A 16,325-nucleotide genomic window follows, 5' to 3' on the forward strand; every position below is an offset into this window, starting at 1 on the left:
CTAGAATTGTAAAAGAAATTTCAGGTGTGGAGACAAGGTCTGGAATCAAAGGGCCTTAGAATTATTTAAGCAAAGACCAAAGTCCTAGTAAGTAGGAAAGCAGACAAGTTATTAATCTCTTCAGGGAGACAGCTGTTCTTGATATGCAGAAAAGGTAGAGGTAGAAATTCCATAAATTGTACTCAGTGTAGCACACAAGAAATACTGCAGTATCATAGGAAGTTTAACAGAAAAACTAGTCTTTGTGTGTCACAGGTAAGCAGGTACAATAAAAACTAAGAATGTATGAAGTAGGTGGGCAGTTCTTTACAATTGTAGATAGCTTCCATTACCTTGATGACCAAGTTAACAGTGGAGGAGAATGCTCTGAAAATGTAGTTGCTAGAATAAGAATGTGCTGGGCAATGTTGCAGGTAACAAAAGGCCTCTCTCTCAGAGTGAAAGGTAGAATGGATGGTGCCTATGTATGGATAGTGTCAGTGAAACATGGGCTGTGATTGCAGAGGGTATGTGAAGGCTTGAAAGAAATGAAGCCAGCCTATTCCAGTGGATGTGCAATGTCAGTGTGCATGTACAATAGAGTGTAAGCATTTTGAGAAAAAAATTGGGTATAAGTGGCATCAGATGTAGTGTGCAAGAGAGCAGACTGTGCTAGTACAGTCATGTGATGCATATGGCTGAGGACAGCTGCATAAAGAAGTGCTGATCTGTAAACTTGTAAATGAGGTAAACTGAGGAAGATGTGAGATAAAGTGGTGAGAAATGATCTTCAGATATTGAGCCTCACAGAGGAGATGACAAGGGACCGAGACTTCTGGTGATTTGCTGTGCTTGAGAAGATATGTCAAACTAAGTAAAATTGTAGCCATCCATACATACAGGCATGTCCTTTATGGCCATGCCTTCCTCTCACACACACCAATGTAATCTGTCCTTTGTCAAAATTCCCCCACTGCCCATCTTCCAAATACCTCCCCTTCATTCCAACAACCATAATCCCCATAATCCACTTTCTATTCTCTTTGGACTACCACTACTCCTCACTAGATTCCGATGCAACTTCAACACCATCTATTTCTCTCTCTCTCTCTCTTTGTCTTGCTTTGAATATCTCTATATTTCTCCTAACTTTCTCTCTCTTCTTTTTTTCCTGCTGGAGTAGCCAAGTATCTCTTCCATAGTAAGACACTTATCTCTATTCCCCTATCATATTCTAATCTCTCACTTGGCACTAAGCTACTTCCCTCAGTTCCACTTCCTCTCCCAACTGAGAGATCTCACAAGTTATTTGGCAACCCCACTGGTGCTAGTGCCACATGTGAAGGTGCATGGCTTAGTGGTTAGTGTATTTGGCTCATGATCATAAAACTGTTAGTTTGACTCCAAACAGTACATTGCGTCCTTGATCAAGATGCTTCATTTCATGTTGCTCCAATCACTGAGTTGACAAAAATTAATTGTACCTGTAATTCAAAGGGCCAGCCTTGTCACATTCATTGTTACACTGAATCTCTCTGAGAACACATATCTGTGGAGTGCTTAGTCAGTTGTATGTCAATTTCATGAGCAGGCTGTTCCAATGATCCAATCAACTGGAACACTCATCATCATTACCAATGGAGTGCCAGTTGATGCCATATAAAAAAGTCATCAGTGCTGGTGTTGCATTAAAAGCACCCAGTACACTCTGTAAGGTGGCAGGCATTAGGAAGAGCAATCAGCCATAGAAACCATGTCAGATCAGACAATGGGACCTGGTGCAGCTTTTTGCTTGCCAGCTTTTATGAAACCATCCAACCCATGCCAACATCAAAGACAGACATCAAAATGATGATGAGGCCAATTTATATCCTTGCAATAAGGATGTGTTCATTCTGTTAATGCATTAGAAATGTTTCAGACATTACTATGCATTATGATGTTTGGTTGATTCTTTTCTAATCATTCTTCTCTGTGACTGCACAGACATAACTGTAGTTATCTAATGTAGTGTTGAATAGTTCAGCATTTTAAACAGTGACAGCACAGTAAAAACAATATGTCCGTCGGGTTACACTAATGATTTCAAACCCACACAATGATGTGGCAGTCTTTTCTGGGGAAAGTGGCGGTGCATGCTGGAACTGTGTGTACATGTAACTGCTGGCTAAGGTCCTCTAATCAGCCTCATCTAAGCATTATAATTCTTGAATTTTAACATATGATTTCAGAACTATTGTTCATAAGAAAAGTTCTTATTGCAGAATCTGTCAAAAGCTATAAATCAGGAAAAAAATAAGGAGACTAAGGCCAATATAGCATTTGCAGTTTGTTAAACTGGATAATAAATTAAATTCCTGCTATTTCATATAGTGATATAAATTGTTTGTAACTATCCCAGAATACTTTACAAATATGGTCTACACTAGGAGTGAGGAACTCATCACCTTATTTTAAATTTGAAATTACTCAATGAGAAAATCTATAAAGATCCATATGAAAAAAATTTAAATAGTAATGTAATATATATAGCATACCTATGAATTTGAAAGATTCATTAATTTTCTCAGTAAAAATGTACCTCAGAAATTCTTATACACCTTTCAATTTACTTTTCATACTGAACAGTTCCCCCAACTCTTCTTTAGGCCATTGGTTTTTGATTAATGAAAACCACAGATAACCATCAACTTCAAGCAATCTACATGCTTGGAACTGTCTCAGACAGGTTCTGAATTTTTCTAACTTTTTCTACTTAGTGCTGCTTTGTAATGACTTGACCTCATTCAACTTGCAATAACTGCATTAATTCACATCTGTTTTCTATACTGGCACAGCGAACTGTTTGACAGGAGCTGGTAAGTCTGGGAGTCACATCAAGCTTTAGTGTCTGTTTTCGCATTGTTTTTACAACTGGATCTCCTTCCTAGTGCTAAGTGTACAACTGACAGATTGATTAAATATCCATGAACATTGTATAGGGAATCATATAAGTAAAATAACTTAACAGATTTAACCAATTTGGACCAGTAGAAAGGCCAAAAAGAGGTAATATTTCAGTATTTGTATGCATTCGTTCACTGTTTCCCTATTTCAGCAAAAATGCCTTACTACATTTAAAACAACTCCATTTAAACTACATAGAAAATATTTAAATAAACACACTAAAAATAGTTAATCAACTTGAAAACATCATCACTAAAATTGAGGGAGTAGTTTCCCAATATAAGTTTTGTCATCTTCACACCCTACTCCAAAAAACCAAACTACATCTCTCCACTTCCTCACATTTCCTCTTTTAATGCACTATGCTTATCTCTTGCTCCCCAGTTCTGTCCACACTGCACTGCTCACAGTATCATTATTATCCTGTTGTCCCCTACCAACTCTATATGCCCAGGTTTTACCAGTCACTGCATACCCCTACACACCTTGCATTCACTCTCTATACATGTACCTTGGCAACACACTCCCTTTTATATTCTGACCCCATGTCTTTAGAGCATACTCTTCCACTTTGCTACCACTGATCTCCTTGTGGCTCTCCTCTACCATCCCATTTATATTCTGATCCCCATTCCTTGTAAGCATGATCTGGTGCTTTACAACCATCTCTCTCCTGCTCTCTTGCACTCTCCCTCTTTCTCCTGCTCTCTGACACTCTCCCTCTTTCTTTTGCTCTCTTTCACTCCCTTTCTCTATTCCTTAGATTGGTTAACTATGTATCGGTTCTACAGCAACACACCCATTACTGGCCTAAATCTCGATCACTCCTTCTGACTGGGTAATCATGTATCTCCTCTACAGCAACACATCTATTTGTTTCTCTGTCATATACTAACCTTTCATCATCTGGCACAAGATCACCTCCAATGCCACATCGTCTTTCAAAGGATCTTTTTCTTACAAGTTATTTGGTGACTCTGTTAGTGTTGGTGCCACATAAAAAGCATCCATTCCACACTGTATAGTGGTTGGCATTTGGAAGAGCATCCAACTGTTAAAAAAAAACACGCCAAAACTGATCTCAGTTGTGCTGGTGTCACATAAGCATTCAGTCCATTCTGTGGAGTGGTTGATGTTAGGAAGGGCACCTAGTCATAAAAATCATGTCAAAACAGAAAGCATAGCATGGTGCAGTCTTCTGCTTAGTGACCTCTAGCCAAAACGTCCTACCCATGCCAACATGGAAAGCATGTTGTTAAATGATGATGATGATAATGATGATTTCTGAAAGGAAAATTACTTGTACTTACAAATGTAATACTGAGTAGAAACAAAGCTAAACTAGACGCTCTGACATTAAAACCCAGAGCTGACTATATCACTTAAGCTGAAAGTAGAACTTTAAGTACTTTATGAATATATTAATAAATTACAAACAATTCTATATAACATAAAATAACATTTTAAATGATTAAAGAAGCATGTAACAACTTACTTTTATATCTCAAAGTAAAAACAATAGTTTCTTTTCCTATGGAATTTTCCACTATTAAGGTATAAGTATCAATATCATCATCTTTGATGTCTTCTATCTTTAAACTAGTACAGCTTCCTTTGAAAGGAAACTCATTTGATAAATAATCAGTTATTAAATATTTGTTTGAGTCAATTGATTCCTCATTTTTCTGCCATTTAACATCAGATTTTGGATGCGAATAAAAACACTGTTTTAAAATTACAGTTTCTCCATTTGAAACATTTCTTTTTTTGGGACCATTTGATACTGAACTGAACATGGCTTTCACTGGTGGAAAAAAATAATAAAATATTAAAAGAGAAAATACACATGTACTAGAAATTAAAGAATTTCTGAAACTAACAATAAATATTCTAAATTATCAATTGAAGATTATCATAAGTTTTTGGAAAAAATAAAATGAAATAATCCTTTCTATTATAGGCAAAAAGGCCTGGAATTTTGGGGAAGGGGCTAGTCAATTGTATCGACCCCAGTGCTTCACAGGTACTTATTTTATCAATTCCAAAAGAATGAAAGGCAAAGCAGGCCTTGGTAGAATTTGAACTCAGACTGTGATGCACATGGCAGTATAACCAAGCACTTAGAGTACTGACTGATGCAGTGGTGGAGAGGGTAATGTGAATTAGCAATGGCAAAAGGCCACAAGTAGTGGGGCATGGGAAGATAAAGGTTGCAAGCCAGCCACTGTAAGGAAGAAGAATGATTGAAATGGGGAGTTAGGATCTTTCCGTTGATTCTGATGGTACATATCACTTTACCATCAAGAGACTTGACCTTGTCAAATGGTGCCAAGAAAAAAAGATGGTAAAGATGGTAGAGCTAACAGTTCCCTAGGAAGGAGACATTGAAAATGCTCTCCTAAGGAAAGAAAATATATGTTGTTTAAACTTTGTGAAAACAATGGATGAGAGGTAATATACCTTCCTGTAGAGACAAGTGTCAGAGGATTTGTTGGAATCAGGGTTCACTTGATGCTCGGGAGTTTTGGACTAGGTGCAAATGACACAAAAGATGTTACTAGAAAATTGCCGGAAGTTGTCAAGAAAGCAACTTATTATATCTTCCTCAGGAGAGAGCATGAGTGATGAAGCAAGAATTAGCAATGAAGATGGTAGAAATAACTGATCCAGAGTTGCAACATCTGATCACCAAAGCTTGTGCTGTTGCATGCTTATGTTGTTGTTTACACCAGTAGGTGGCCCTGGACAGTTCTATTGTCACGATAGAAAGGGCTGAAACACCTACAAAGCTGCTTCACTGCCCCAAAAGAAATGAATGCCTGCATATAAGTTTTTAGCTTCTTAACTGCAATTAAACAGACCCTAGCTAATTAGACATCCAGCAACTTTGTCAAAAATTCTTTTCCATCACTTTTTAACAAACCCAGTAACATGAACATATGTACATAGCAGCCAAACCTGTTGTATTTGCTGTGGAGGCGCAATGGCCCAATGGTGAGGGCAGCGGACTCGCGGTCATAGGATCGCGGTTTCGATTCATAGACCGGGCGTTGTGAGTGTTTATTGAGCGAAAACACCTTAAAAGCTCCACGAGGCTCTGGCAGGGGATGTTGGTGATCCCTGCTGTACTCTTTCACCACAACTTTCTCTCACTCTTACTTCCTGTTTCTGTTGTACCTGTATTTCAAGGGGCCGGCCTTGTCACTCTCTGTGTCATGCTGAATATCCCCAAGAACTACGTTAAGGGTGCACGTGTCTGTGGAGTGCTCAGCCACTTACACGTTAATTTCAAGGGCAGGCTGTTCCATTAATTCAGATCAACCGGAATCCTCATCGTCGTAACCGACGGAGTGCTTCCATGTATTTGCTATCCACAGTGTATCCAGTTTAACCTTCTACACACAATAAAACATTTAATCAGTTACTTTTTTTTTTCAACTCTACTCATTATTTAAGATGTCACTATTATAGCTTAGCCATGCTACATGGCAGTGAATGTGTACGAACAGCCATGCTACATGGCAGTGAAATGTGTACGAACAGCCATGCTACATGGCAGTGAAACATGGGCCGTGACTGCTGAGGACATGCATAAGCTCGCAAAGAATGAAGCCAGCATGCTCCGAGTGATGTATAATGTCAATGTGCATACTTGACAGTGTTAGTCCCTTGAGAGAAAAGTTGGACCTAAAAAGCATCAGATGTGGTGTGCAAGAAAGACGACTGTGCTGGTATGGCCACGTGGTAAGAATGGATGGGGATAGTTGTGTGAAAAAGTGCCACACCCTAGTGGTTGAGGGAACCTGTGGAAGAGGTAGACCCAGAAAGACCTGGGATGAGGTGGTGAAGCATGACCTTCAAACATTAGGCCTCACCAAGGCAATAACTAGTGACAGGGACCTTTGGAAATAGGCTGTGCTTGAGAAGACTCGGCAAGCTCAAGTGAGACCATAACCTTGTAATCTATGCCAGGGGTGTAACCAGCCCACTTATACATACCTTTCCTTCACTGGACACTATTCTCCACTTGCGAAGACCTGTTGAGGCAAATGAAATTGAAATCAAATTCAATGACTGGCATCCATGCTAGTGGAGCGCTAAGAGTACCATACGAGGATGATCGTTGCCAGAACAACAAGCTAGCCTCCATGCTGATGGCATGTAAAAAGCACCATTCGAGTTTGATCGTTACCTGCGTTGCCTTACTGGCACTTGTGCTGGTGGCACGTGAAAAAACATTTGAGCAAGGTCGTTGTCAGAGCCACTGGATTGGCTCTAGTGCATGTGGCACATAAAAAGCACCATTTGAGCGTGGCCGCTGCTAGTACTGCCAGACTGGCACATAAAAAGCACCCACTACACTCTCGGAGTGGTTGGCATTAGGAAGGGCACCCAGCTGTAGAAACTCTGCCATATCAGATTGGAGTCTAATGCAGCCATCTGGTTCACCAGACATCAGTCAAATCGTCCAACCCATGCTAGCATGGAAAGCGGACGTTAAACGATGATGATGATAATGAATTTAAAACTACAACTCAAGTGAACAACTTCAAGTGATGTATAGAAGTGGATAACTTGGTTTGCTGATTATTTTTATAGATGTGGCCAAAGACATGACATTACTGCGTAAAATAAAGAGGAAGGTTTTTCAAACAATTCAAATTGATATAATCTGTACAAGATATCAATTCAGAAATTTTGAGATTTATGTAAGTTAGAATGGGATTATCACTATGTGATATTGTCTCAGATATCATCTTGAGTTTATTATTTCCAAGTGACTAATCCATTACAAAGTTTGAAATTTATGCTCAAAGATCACTTAATCAAAAATGAAGAAATATGCAATTATGTGCATCATCTCTAATAAAGACAATCTCTACAATGCTACTCAGAAACAGCCTATTGGTTTCACAGCCAATATTTCTAAGATTATGATGATTCATCACCTCCTACTTTAATTTTGATCTCAAGACATCTGAAGATATATAAAACTAGGTCTTCTAGAAACCATTACCTTTATGTTACAAAGTGGCTTTCATGAAGGTCTAAACAGGATACAAACATTTCTCTTCTTTCTAAAGCTAACAAATATAATATGATATAGAATTTAAATGAAAACTCTATGTTACTAAAAGTTTTAGGAAGATCTTTGAAAAATAAATAATTTATTGCCAAAAAGGAAACTAACACCATATGTATCTCTTTATAATTTGAAATAACAACAAATATTTTATGCTCTTGGTCTATAATTTAATTCATATGCTTCCAATTAATGTTAAAAAACGCTTTCAGTTCTTTTCTGGAAATATTGGTGACAATCACTTTATTAAAACAACTGGGTTGACAACTAAGTTCCTGCCGTTTTTTAAATTTTGGAATTTATTGCATTTTTAAATTTTGGAATCTATTATTTTTTTCTAGTTAATCTTAGTTAATTTTTGTTTATTTTCAGATCATTAAAATGGAATGTCAAGTTAAGAGAAACGAGCATTTTCGATACCTCCTTCTTTTTGCTTTTAATCAAGGTTCTAAGGCCGAAAAAGCTGCTCGTGACATTTGTGCTGTGTATGGAGAGGGTACCATAGCTGAAAAAGCCACTCATGATAGGTATGCGAAGTTCAAAAATGGAAATTTTGACCTCGAAGACGCACCTTGTTCTGGTCATCCAGTTGAGTTTGATGTAGAGCGATTAAACCAACTTTTGCACGAAAATTCTCGTCAAATGACAAGGGAACTGGCAAAGAAAATGGAATGCTCCCACACTGTTATAGAAAAGCATCTTCACTCGATGGGAAACATTCAGAAGTATGGGGCATGGGTTTTGCATGTTCTAAGTGACAACAACAAAAATTAACAAGCCACAATCTCTACTGGTTTCCTTGCTCATCACCGCTCAACTCAAAGACACAAGCAACGATTTCTTTACTAAATTGTTACTGGTGATGAAAAATAGTGCCTGTACATCAATATGAAAGAACATAAGGAATTGCTTAGCCCCGGTAAACAAGTGACACTGCGTGTAAAACAAGATCTTCATCAGCATAAAACGATGTTGTGCATATGGTGGGACTGGGAAGGAATTATCCATTACGAATTGCTTGAACAGAACCAAACGGTCAATGTTGAACTCTATGTTCAACAGATGGAACAACTCAACATGGCTATTCAAGAGAAAAGACCTAATCAGCAGTATAAAGCTCTTCTGCTGCACGACAACACCCACCCTCATATCGCCAAAATGACCAAGGAAGTTATTCAAATGCATGGCTGAGAAGTGCTGCTACACCCACCATACTCTCCTAATTTGGCACTAATGGATTTTCACCGCTTTCTATCTCTTTCAAGTGCTATGTGTAGAGTTTTGTTCAATAATGATACAGAATTGAGAGCTTGAATCAATTTTTTGAACCAAAATCGGGTGATTTCTACCAACCAGGTATTGAAAATCTTGTTGAACATTGGGAAGAAGTAGTAAACAACAAGGGTGAATGCATTATTGATTAATTAGTTGTTATTTTTCATTAAACCTTTTAAAAAATTTAAATTTAAAAAACGGCAGGTACTTAGTTGCCAACCCAATACAATTCTTCAGTATTTATATCTCAAACAATTCCTGAAAATTATAAATAAAAATTATCAATTTTATTGATACACATAAAATGAAACAAAGTCCAACAATCTTCTAATGGGATAAAATTAAATAAATAACTGAACAATTTTACCATTCTAAAAATAAAAATTGAATTGTAAATAGGTTTTAAAAATAACTGTGGCTTTGTAAAATACTTGCCTGGAATTTTGTAGTTTGATGACTTAATCACACGAAAATCATCATTGATTACATGACACTCCCATGTACCAGTATTATTGAAGGAAGGATTGTTTATAGGTAATACTTCTTTATTATAAGTATTCTTAGTGGTGTTTCCCCATTTTTGCTTCAGTTCATATTTATGAGTTGCTGGATTTCCACCAGATGCAGTGCAACTAATTATTATTTTATTTGGCTCATTTGAAATATGAATGTTTACTTGAGGAGGATCTTAAAAAAATAAAATAAAATAAAATAATCAAGGAACAGTTTCAATTTAGAAAATAGGATTAAAATTAAAAATTTCAGTTTCACACACATTTTAAATTCAGATTCTATGATTGTCATTGAACATGTTTCTCATACAGGATATCAAAGTAAAATACAGAAAGCAATCTAAACCACCACAATCTTGGGACAATTTTAGCTTGGCCCTGTGGCTAATGAAATCTTTATAAGGTTTTTAAGATTTACAGGAGGTTGCAACAGTGAGATGTACTTCCATGCAGTACTTGTATCTAGATGGGTAGATTGTCCATTGAGAAATAACTGTATTCACCAGGAAGATAGTTTACTGAGGTGTACAGTAAACAAACAATTCATGAAATTTCTACTAATAATATTCATAAAAATTGTCAACCCATACAGATATAAGAAATTAAAATCATTTCACAATGAAATTTCTTCACATAACATGCAAAAAATGCCTCTCAATAAGAGAGATCATGGGAAGATCATGGGAAAAATGATATATCCATTCTTCATCACAATATCAATGTAGTGTTTAAATGTACCCACTTATGGTAATAGCATGATAGGAAGAAAGTGGTATGATGCCAGACAAATGAAACCAAAGTAACTGAAAATACTGGGTCAAAAGATTCAAATATTAAGTTTTTATGTTGTTAAAGTTGATGTAGTTTTCATTCTGAGAACAAAATATAAATAAATTGAATAAAATAAATTATTGAAGTAAATACGTATGTAGTACTGAGATGAACTTTTTAAATGAACTTTAAATTTAAACAGTTAGCTTTGCTTTTTTTGTCTTCCTATCATTTTTAATTAGAGCCCTCTATCGAAAGTTATGGGTTTAAAACCAAATAAACAGTTGTATATCTTTTGGCTAGATTTGAATGTAATCTTTACTTTTGATGCCCTTATCCATAGATGCTTATGATTTTCAATTGTACATCAGACATTATGCTTTTGTCTTGTCATCCCTAATCAAAGTTTCTCAATCTCTTCTGTAATGATATTTAGGATTTTTTTCATTTCCACACTGCAAAACTTGATAAATGCATTATAAACTCTTTGATTTATCCAAACTTGAAGTCTGAATGTGACATCTTTGAAATTTGTTGTATTGATTTGATTGTATAACTAATACAGAATCTTTATATCTTCCTAGGCAACTGTTTGTTGTAAAGTGGAGCTACCAGTGATTGGGGATTTCATTGTATACATATAGAAGAATATAGGTTATTTATTGCAGAAAAATATGGTCTCCAAATGACTGCTTATATTTGAAAAAATACTTCAATAGGATAGACACATTTTCTTGATGTTTTAAATCACCTCCTTTTCCTTCTCCTTCTTCATATCCACTCTCTATGCTGGCAAGGAAGGGTAGTCACATATGAGACCACTGTTTTCATAGACAAGTTGGAAAACTATGCCACATTTGGCTAGGTTTTGGCTATGTTTCAACAGATAGATGTGCTTCCTATGACCAACCTGTACACAGCGTACTAAATGTATTTTAGTGTAGTACCACCACTAAAGAAGTTGTCATATCTTTGGCTAGAGAAGACCAAATACACCTCTTGACTCTATGCTTTCTCTGTTCATTTACCAGCTACTTTACAGAGCGTATTGGATGCATTTTATTGTGGTACCAGCATTAGAGAGGTTATGTCCTCAGCAAGAGAGAACTGAAGGGATCTCTAGACTCTATGCTTTCTCTGCTAATTTACCAACACCTTAACAGAGTGTATTGTAAATATTTTTTCTTATCACTATAAGAGTAGTGAGACTCAAAACTGCGGTAGAGTCCAGTGGATGATGTTTATTTTTCTACTATAAATACCTCTCCCTGGCCACTCATAAACTGGAGTTGCCCAAAAAATCATAGCTGAGCCAAAATGCACATTTTATTGCTACATTTTCAGAAATATATATATTTAAATTGCTTAATTAAAGTATATCTCACATTTTATTTGGAAGTTCAATAGTCTTGTATAGACATTTTTATAAGTTATATTGACTAGTGACATATTTTGCAATAACTATTCAAAATATTGATCTAGTTTGTTTCCGAAAGTAGAGCTTCACCAAAAAAAAAAGCCTCCCCCACCAATTATTGTGAGCAAGCAAATCACATTAAAGTTGATGACTTGAAAACTAGATCAATTTTCATGGGTGCTGTACAATGAACTAAAAAAAACAAACTCTTTTATTAGTTCATTGAAATGTACAGCACCCATGAAAAATGGGACACTTCAATCAGTAAGAAGGGAAATAAATTTTGCTGGTAACAACTCATAAAAGAATATGCTGAGAATCTACAGCTGGCAACTGATCTTGACAGAATCTTGAGAAATTGTATGTTTGTAGATTATATATGTGTGTAATAAGTTATTTTGTATTTAATTTTAGCATGCTTAAAGATGTGATTAGTGTGTATTCTACTCTGACATTATTGAAGTTGCATTTCCTTTCACAGCAGAAATGATTATGATGCTGCTGTCATTAGGACAATTTGTGATGACATTCATTTCTTCTTAAAATATGTTTTGGTTTAAAATGTTTGCCTTGCTCAGTAAATTTTTGTCTTTCCAGTTTCGCTCATATTTTCCAGTTTTTTTAAGAAACATTTTGCTGATAATCATGATTTCTAGGTGGGAGTTGTAATCAAAAGTTTTATTGAAAACTTAGCTTTTCTAATTTCAAAATTCAGTGAGCTACCTTCAGTTAAGGATAATAAATAAGTTAGGTTGGGTACATCATATGCTTTGCGACATCTATGTGAACTGCATTAGTCTTTTCAAATTCAAAGCGAGATAATGCTTCAGTGGCATTGAATATAAAATCGAAATTTTTAGGTTTTGAATTGATTCAATCAATAATTGTTTTGACAAATTGTGAGTTCAAATGTCTTATTTCTCAAGTTTCTATCCTAGGGAGAGATATTTCAATTAAACAGGTCTCTGTAAAACAAATTTGACACCTATCTATCCATTAATAGTGGATAAGGATACTAAAATATTACAGGAGAAATTAAATGTGCCTACTTAAAACCTAGTAAAAAGGATATCAATATTTAGAAATTGGGCAGTAGTAGATGTTTACAGAATACACCATTAGAAGTAGGGTGGTTGTAGAGAGCAAAATATGGACTTTAGAAACCAGAAAAATTACAAACACCCATATTCATTTAAACTGGAGAAACTGATGTGATGTTTGGTCACAATAAATCCTTTAGTAAAATCAAGGATCAACAAACCCAAATTATTTTTCAGTTCTTTTGTTCATATTTACAGGTCATGCTCTTAATCTGAGGGAGTTCTTTTGAAGCTCAACAACAATATTGCACAGAATGGATGTCATTAACATAATTCTTAAAGTAAATAGAGTGAATACAGCAGGGTCAGTGTTAGAATAATGATTTTTTTAGAGATTAGTCAACAAAAATTATTTGCAGACATTATCTTTCACAAACTCTCCAAGACTGGTAAGACTGATACAGCCTATGTTCAGTTGTACACATCAATATCTACAAGCAAGTCATAGGTGGGAAGGGAATTTCACATTGTTCAACTCTAAGAAGGTTTGATTATGCATAGTGGTCAATGAAATACAGTATTGACGAGAAGAATGGGAGAGATAGATGTATTGGGTGAACTTGGATGGAGGTTGTTTAAAGCTAGGAGCAGTGATCAGAGTAATAATAATATAAGAAGCAGAGATAAGAAAAGCACATGTATGGGCAAGAAATGGTATGTGTTATTGAGTCATTATCAATTGGTGAGGCTTTCACTGAGCAAATCTGTCCTGGGTGTAAGAGCAGTAATTCTTTGTGGATCTTGAATTTTGTAGAAAATCAGTAATTGCTCAAAAGCTGAAATATTTTCTACTTCTGAAGCGAAAAGGTAGTCTTTAGGATACTGTTTCAGTTAGGTTATATGGGTTTTCAGTATATATTACCAGAAATTGTGAAACCTACCTTTTATAGTGACTATGACCTAAATATTAATCAGTTTTGTCCTCTTCAGTTCCACACAGGCTGACTTTATTTTTCCTTACTCTTAACTGATGAAGTAGTATTGATTTCATGACTACACTCCTTCCTTAAATAATAAACCGCTTTACTGATCAAAATGACTGAACTCCATTGCAGAATGATTGGTGATAGGAAGGGCATTCAGCTGTAAAACCTATCACAACCCCCTAGCATAAAAAAATAAATCACATACACCAGAGACAGATGATGTAAAGAGTATCAGATGATGATGGACTATGACAAGTGGAAAGGGTTGAGGTGGAACAAATCCTTCTAACTCATGCCAGCATTGAAAAATAGGCATAAGACAATGATGATAATGATGATGATCATCATCATAGTTTAACGTCCACTTTCCATGCTGGCATGCATTGGACGGTTCGACTGAGGAGTGGAAAGCCAGAAAGCTGCACCAGGTTCCAATCTGATCTGGCATGGTTTCTACAGCTGGATGACTTTCCTAATGCCAACCACTCTGAGAGTGTAATGGGTGCTTTTTATGTGCCACCAGTATGAGGGCCAGTCAGGCGATACTGGTATCGACCACCTCGAATGATGCTTTTATGTGCCACTGGCACAGGAGCCAGCACTGGTAATGACCATGCTCCAGTGGTGTTTTTTACATGCCATCGACACAGGGTTGCTTAAAGATGGTAAGAATGACCCACAAGTGAAGATGATTTTAGACACTTATGCAATCACAAGGAGACATAAATGCCCTCTCAGTGTACCCACTCTTGACCCAGTAGATCATCAAGGAGGTGTTGGTTGAAGAGAGAGAGGGCTGCACTAGCACTTAGCTGGTAGTCATTTTCAGCTGAGTAGACTAGAGCAATGTAAAGTGATGTGCTTTGCCCAAGGACACAATATGCCACGCAATCTGAGAATTTATACAAAGAAGTAAAAGACATTTGATGATGGTGAGGATATTAGTGATAGTAGTAGTAGTAGTAGGAGGTGGAACAAATATTTATATTTAACATACATTTGAACAGGATATTAATTTCCTTTTTATCTGTCAAATTTCCATTCCTTTTGCTCTTTGCAATGGCAGTGCAGAAAACATCACTGATATTTTTACGATTAAAAGTTAATATAGAATTTGAAAGGAAATTTCCATTTTTATCCTCCAACCACACTTCTGGGGTAGGGTTTCCTTTTGCAGAACAGTTTATAATGGATGCTTGATCCTCAAATAATGTCACATTCTCTGGTGCAGTAATATCAGGTGGATCTATAAAATTAAAAAAAAAATTAATGAATGAAATTTTTAAATATCACACACTGAAAAATTTTGAAGAAACATCCTGAAACACTTTGCTATAAATTATTATAAAATTTGTTTAATTCTTTGAATCCTAACATTCTGTCAGGTGTGCCACAATACCAGCCAAGTACATGAAAATCATAAAAACACTGAAAAAATAAGGCAAATTCAACTGGAAAAAAGATGCAATAAATATAATACTTTCTACTATAGGTGCAAAGCCTGTAATTTGGGGGAGGAAGCTACTTGATTACATTAACCCCAATGTTGAACTGGTATTTATTCTATCACTCTGAAAGGATAAAAGACTAAGTCAACCTCTACAGAATCTGAACTTTGAATCATCATCATCATCATCATCATCATCATTTAATGTCCGTTTTCTGCGCTAGCATGGGTTGGATGGATGTAAAGACAAATGAAATACTGCTAAGCATTTTTGTCTGGGGTGATAACGTTGTATTAAATATAAATTATGTTTAATTTGTAATGAGATATCTTTTACATCACTCCCTTATGTCTTCTGTCTTTGATCACCAAATTTTCCAGTAGTTATTATCTCCAGTGTAAATAAACAAGAATATATTCTTATCTTTCACACCCCAATCCTGTCCTCACTACCCTGCCCCTTGTAACAATGCCATCTTGTTGTCTCCCATGTCCTCTATATACCCAAGTTTCACCAGTCACCATATTCCCCTTCCCCCTGCTTCCTGCATTCATGTCAAGTCCATCCTTCCTGCTCATGCACCCTTGGAAATATTCTACCATCCCATTTATATTTTGATCCCTGTACCTTGAGGTATGCCCTGGCACTTCATCATCACTCTCTCTCTATCTCTCTCTCACTTTTCTCTCATGTTCTCTCACACTCTCACTCTCTTCCAGTCTCTCTCTCATTCTTGATCTTTCATCTCTCTTCGCTCTCTTGGTCTCTCCCTCTGACTGGATAACCATGTATCTCCTCAACACCAACATACCAGTTTCTGTCCCTGTCACACTATAACCTCTCATCACCTGACACAAACCCACCTCCT

At 36.3% G+C, this 16,325-nt stretch overlaps 1 protein-coding gene across 1 annotated transcript in view; it reads right to left on the minus strand.

The window, feature by feature from the left end:
- The window catches only part of LOC115212114, a 556,559-nt gene that overhangs the window by 352,855 nt on the left and 187,379 nt on the right, over positions 1-16,325 (minus strand). Inside the window, exons 8-9 of the mRNA XM_029780954.2 lie at positions 15,007-15,255; positions 9,719-9,970 (exon numbers count right to left, since the gene is read on the minus strand). Of these exons, the coding sequence (XP_029636814.1) occupies positions 9,719-9,970; positions 15,007-15,255 (501 nt within the window). The remainder of the gene's footprint in view (positions 1-9,718; positions 9,971-15,006; positions 15,256-16,325) is intronic.

Source organism: Octopus sinensis, linkage group LG5, assembly GCF_006345805.1.
Source record: "Octopus sinensis linkage group LG5, ASM634580v1, whole genome shotgun sequence".
Taxonomy (NCBI): Eukaryota; Metazoa; Mollusca; class Cephalopoda; order Octopoda; family Octopodidae; genus Octopus; species Octopus sinensis.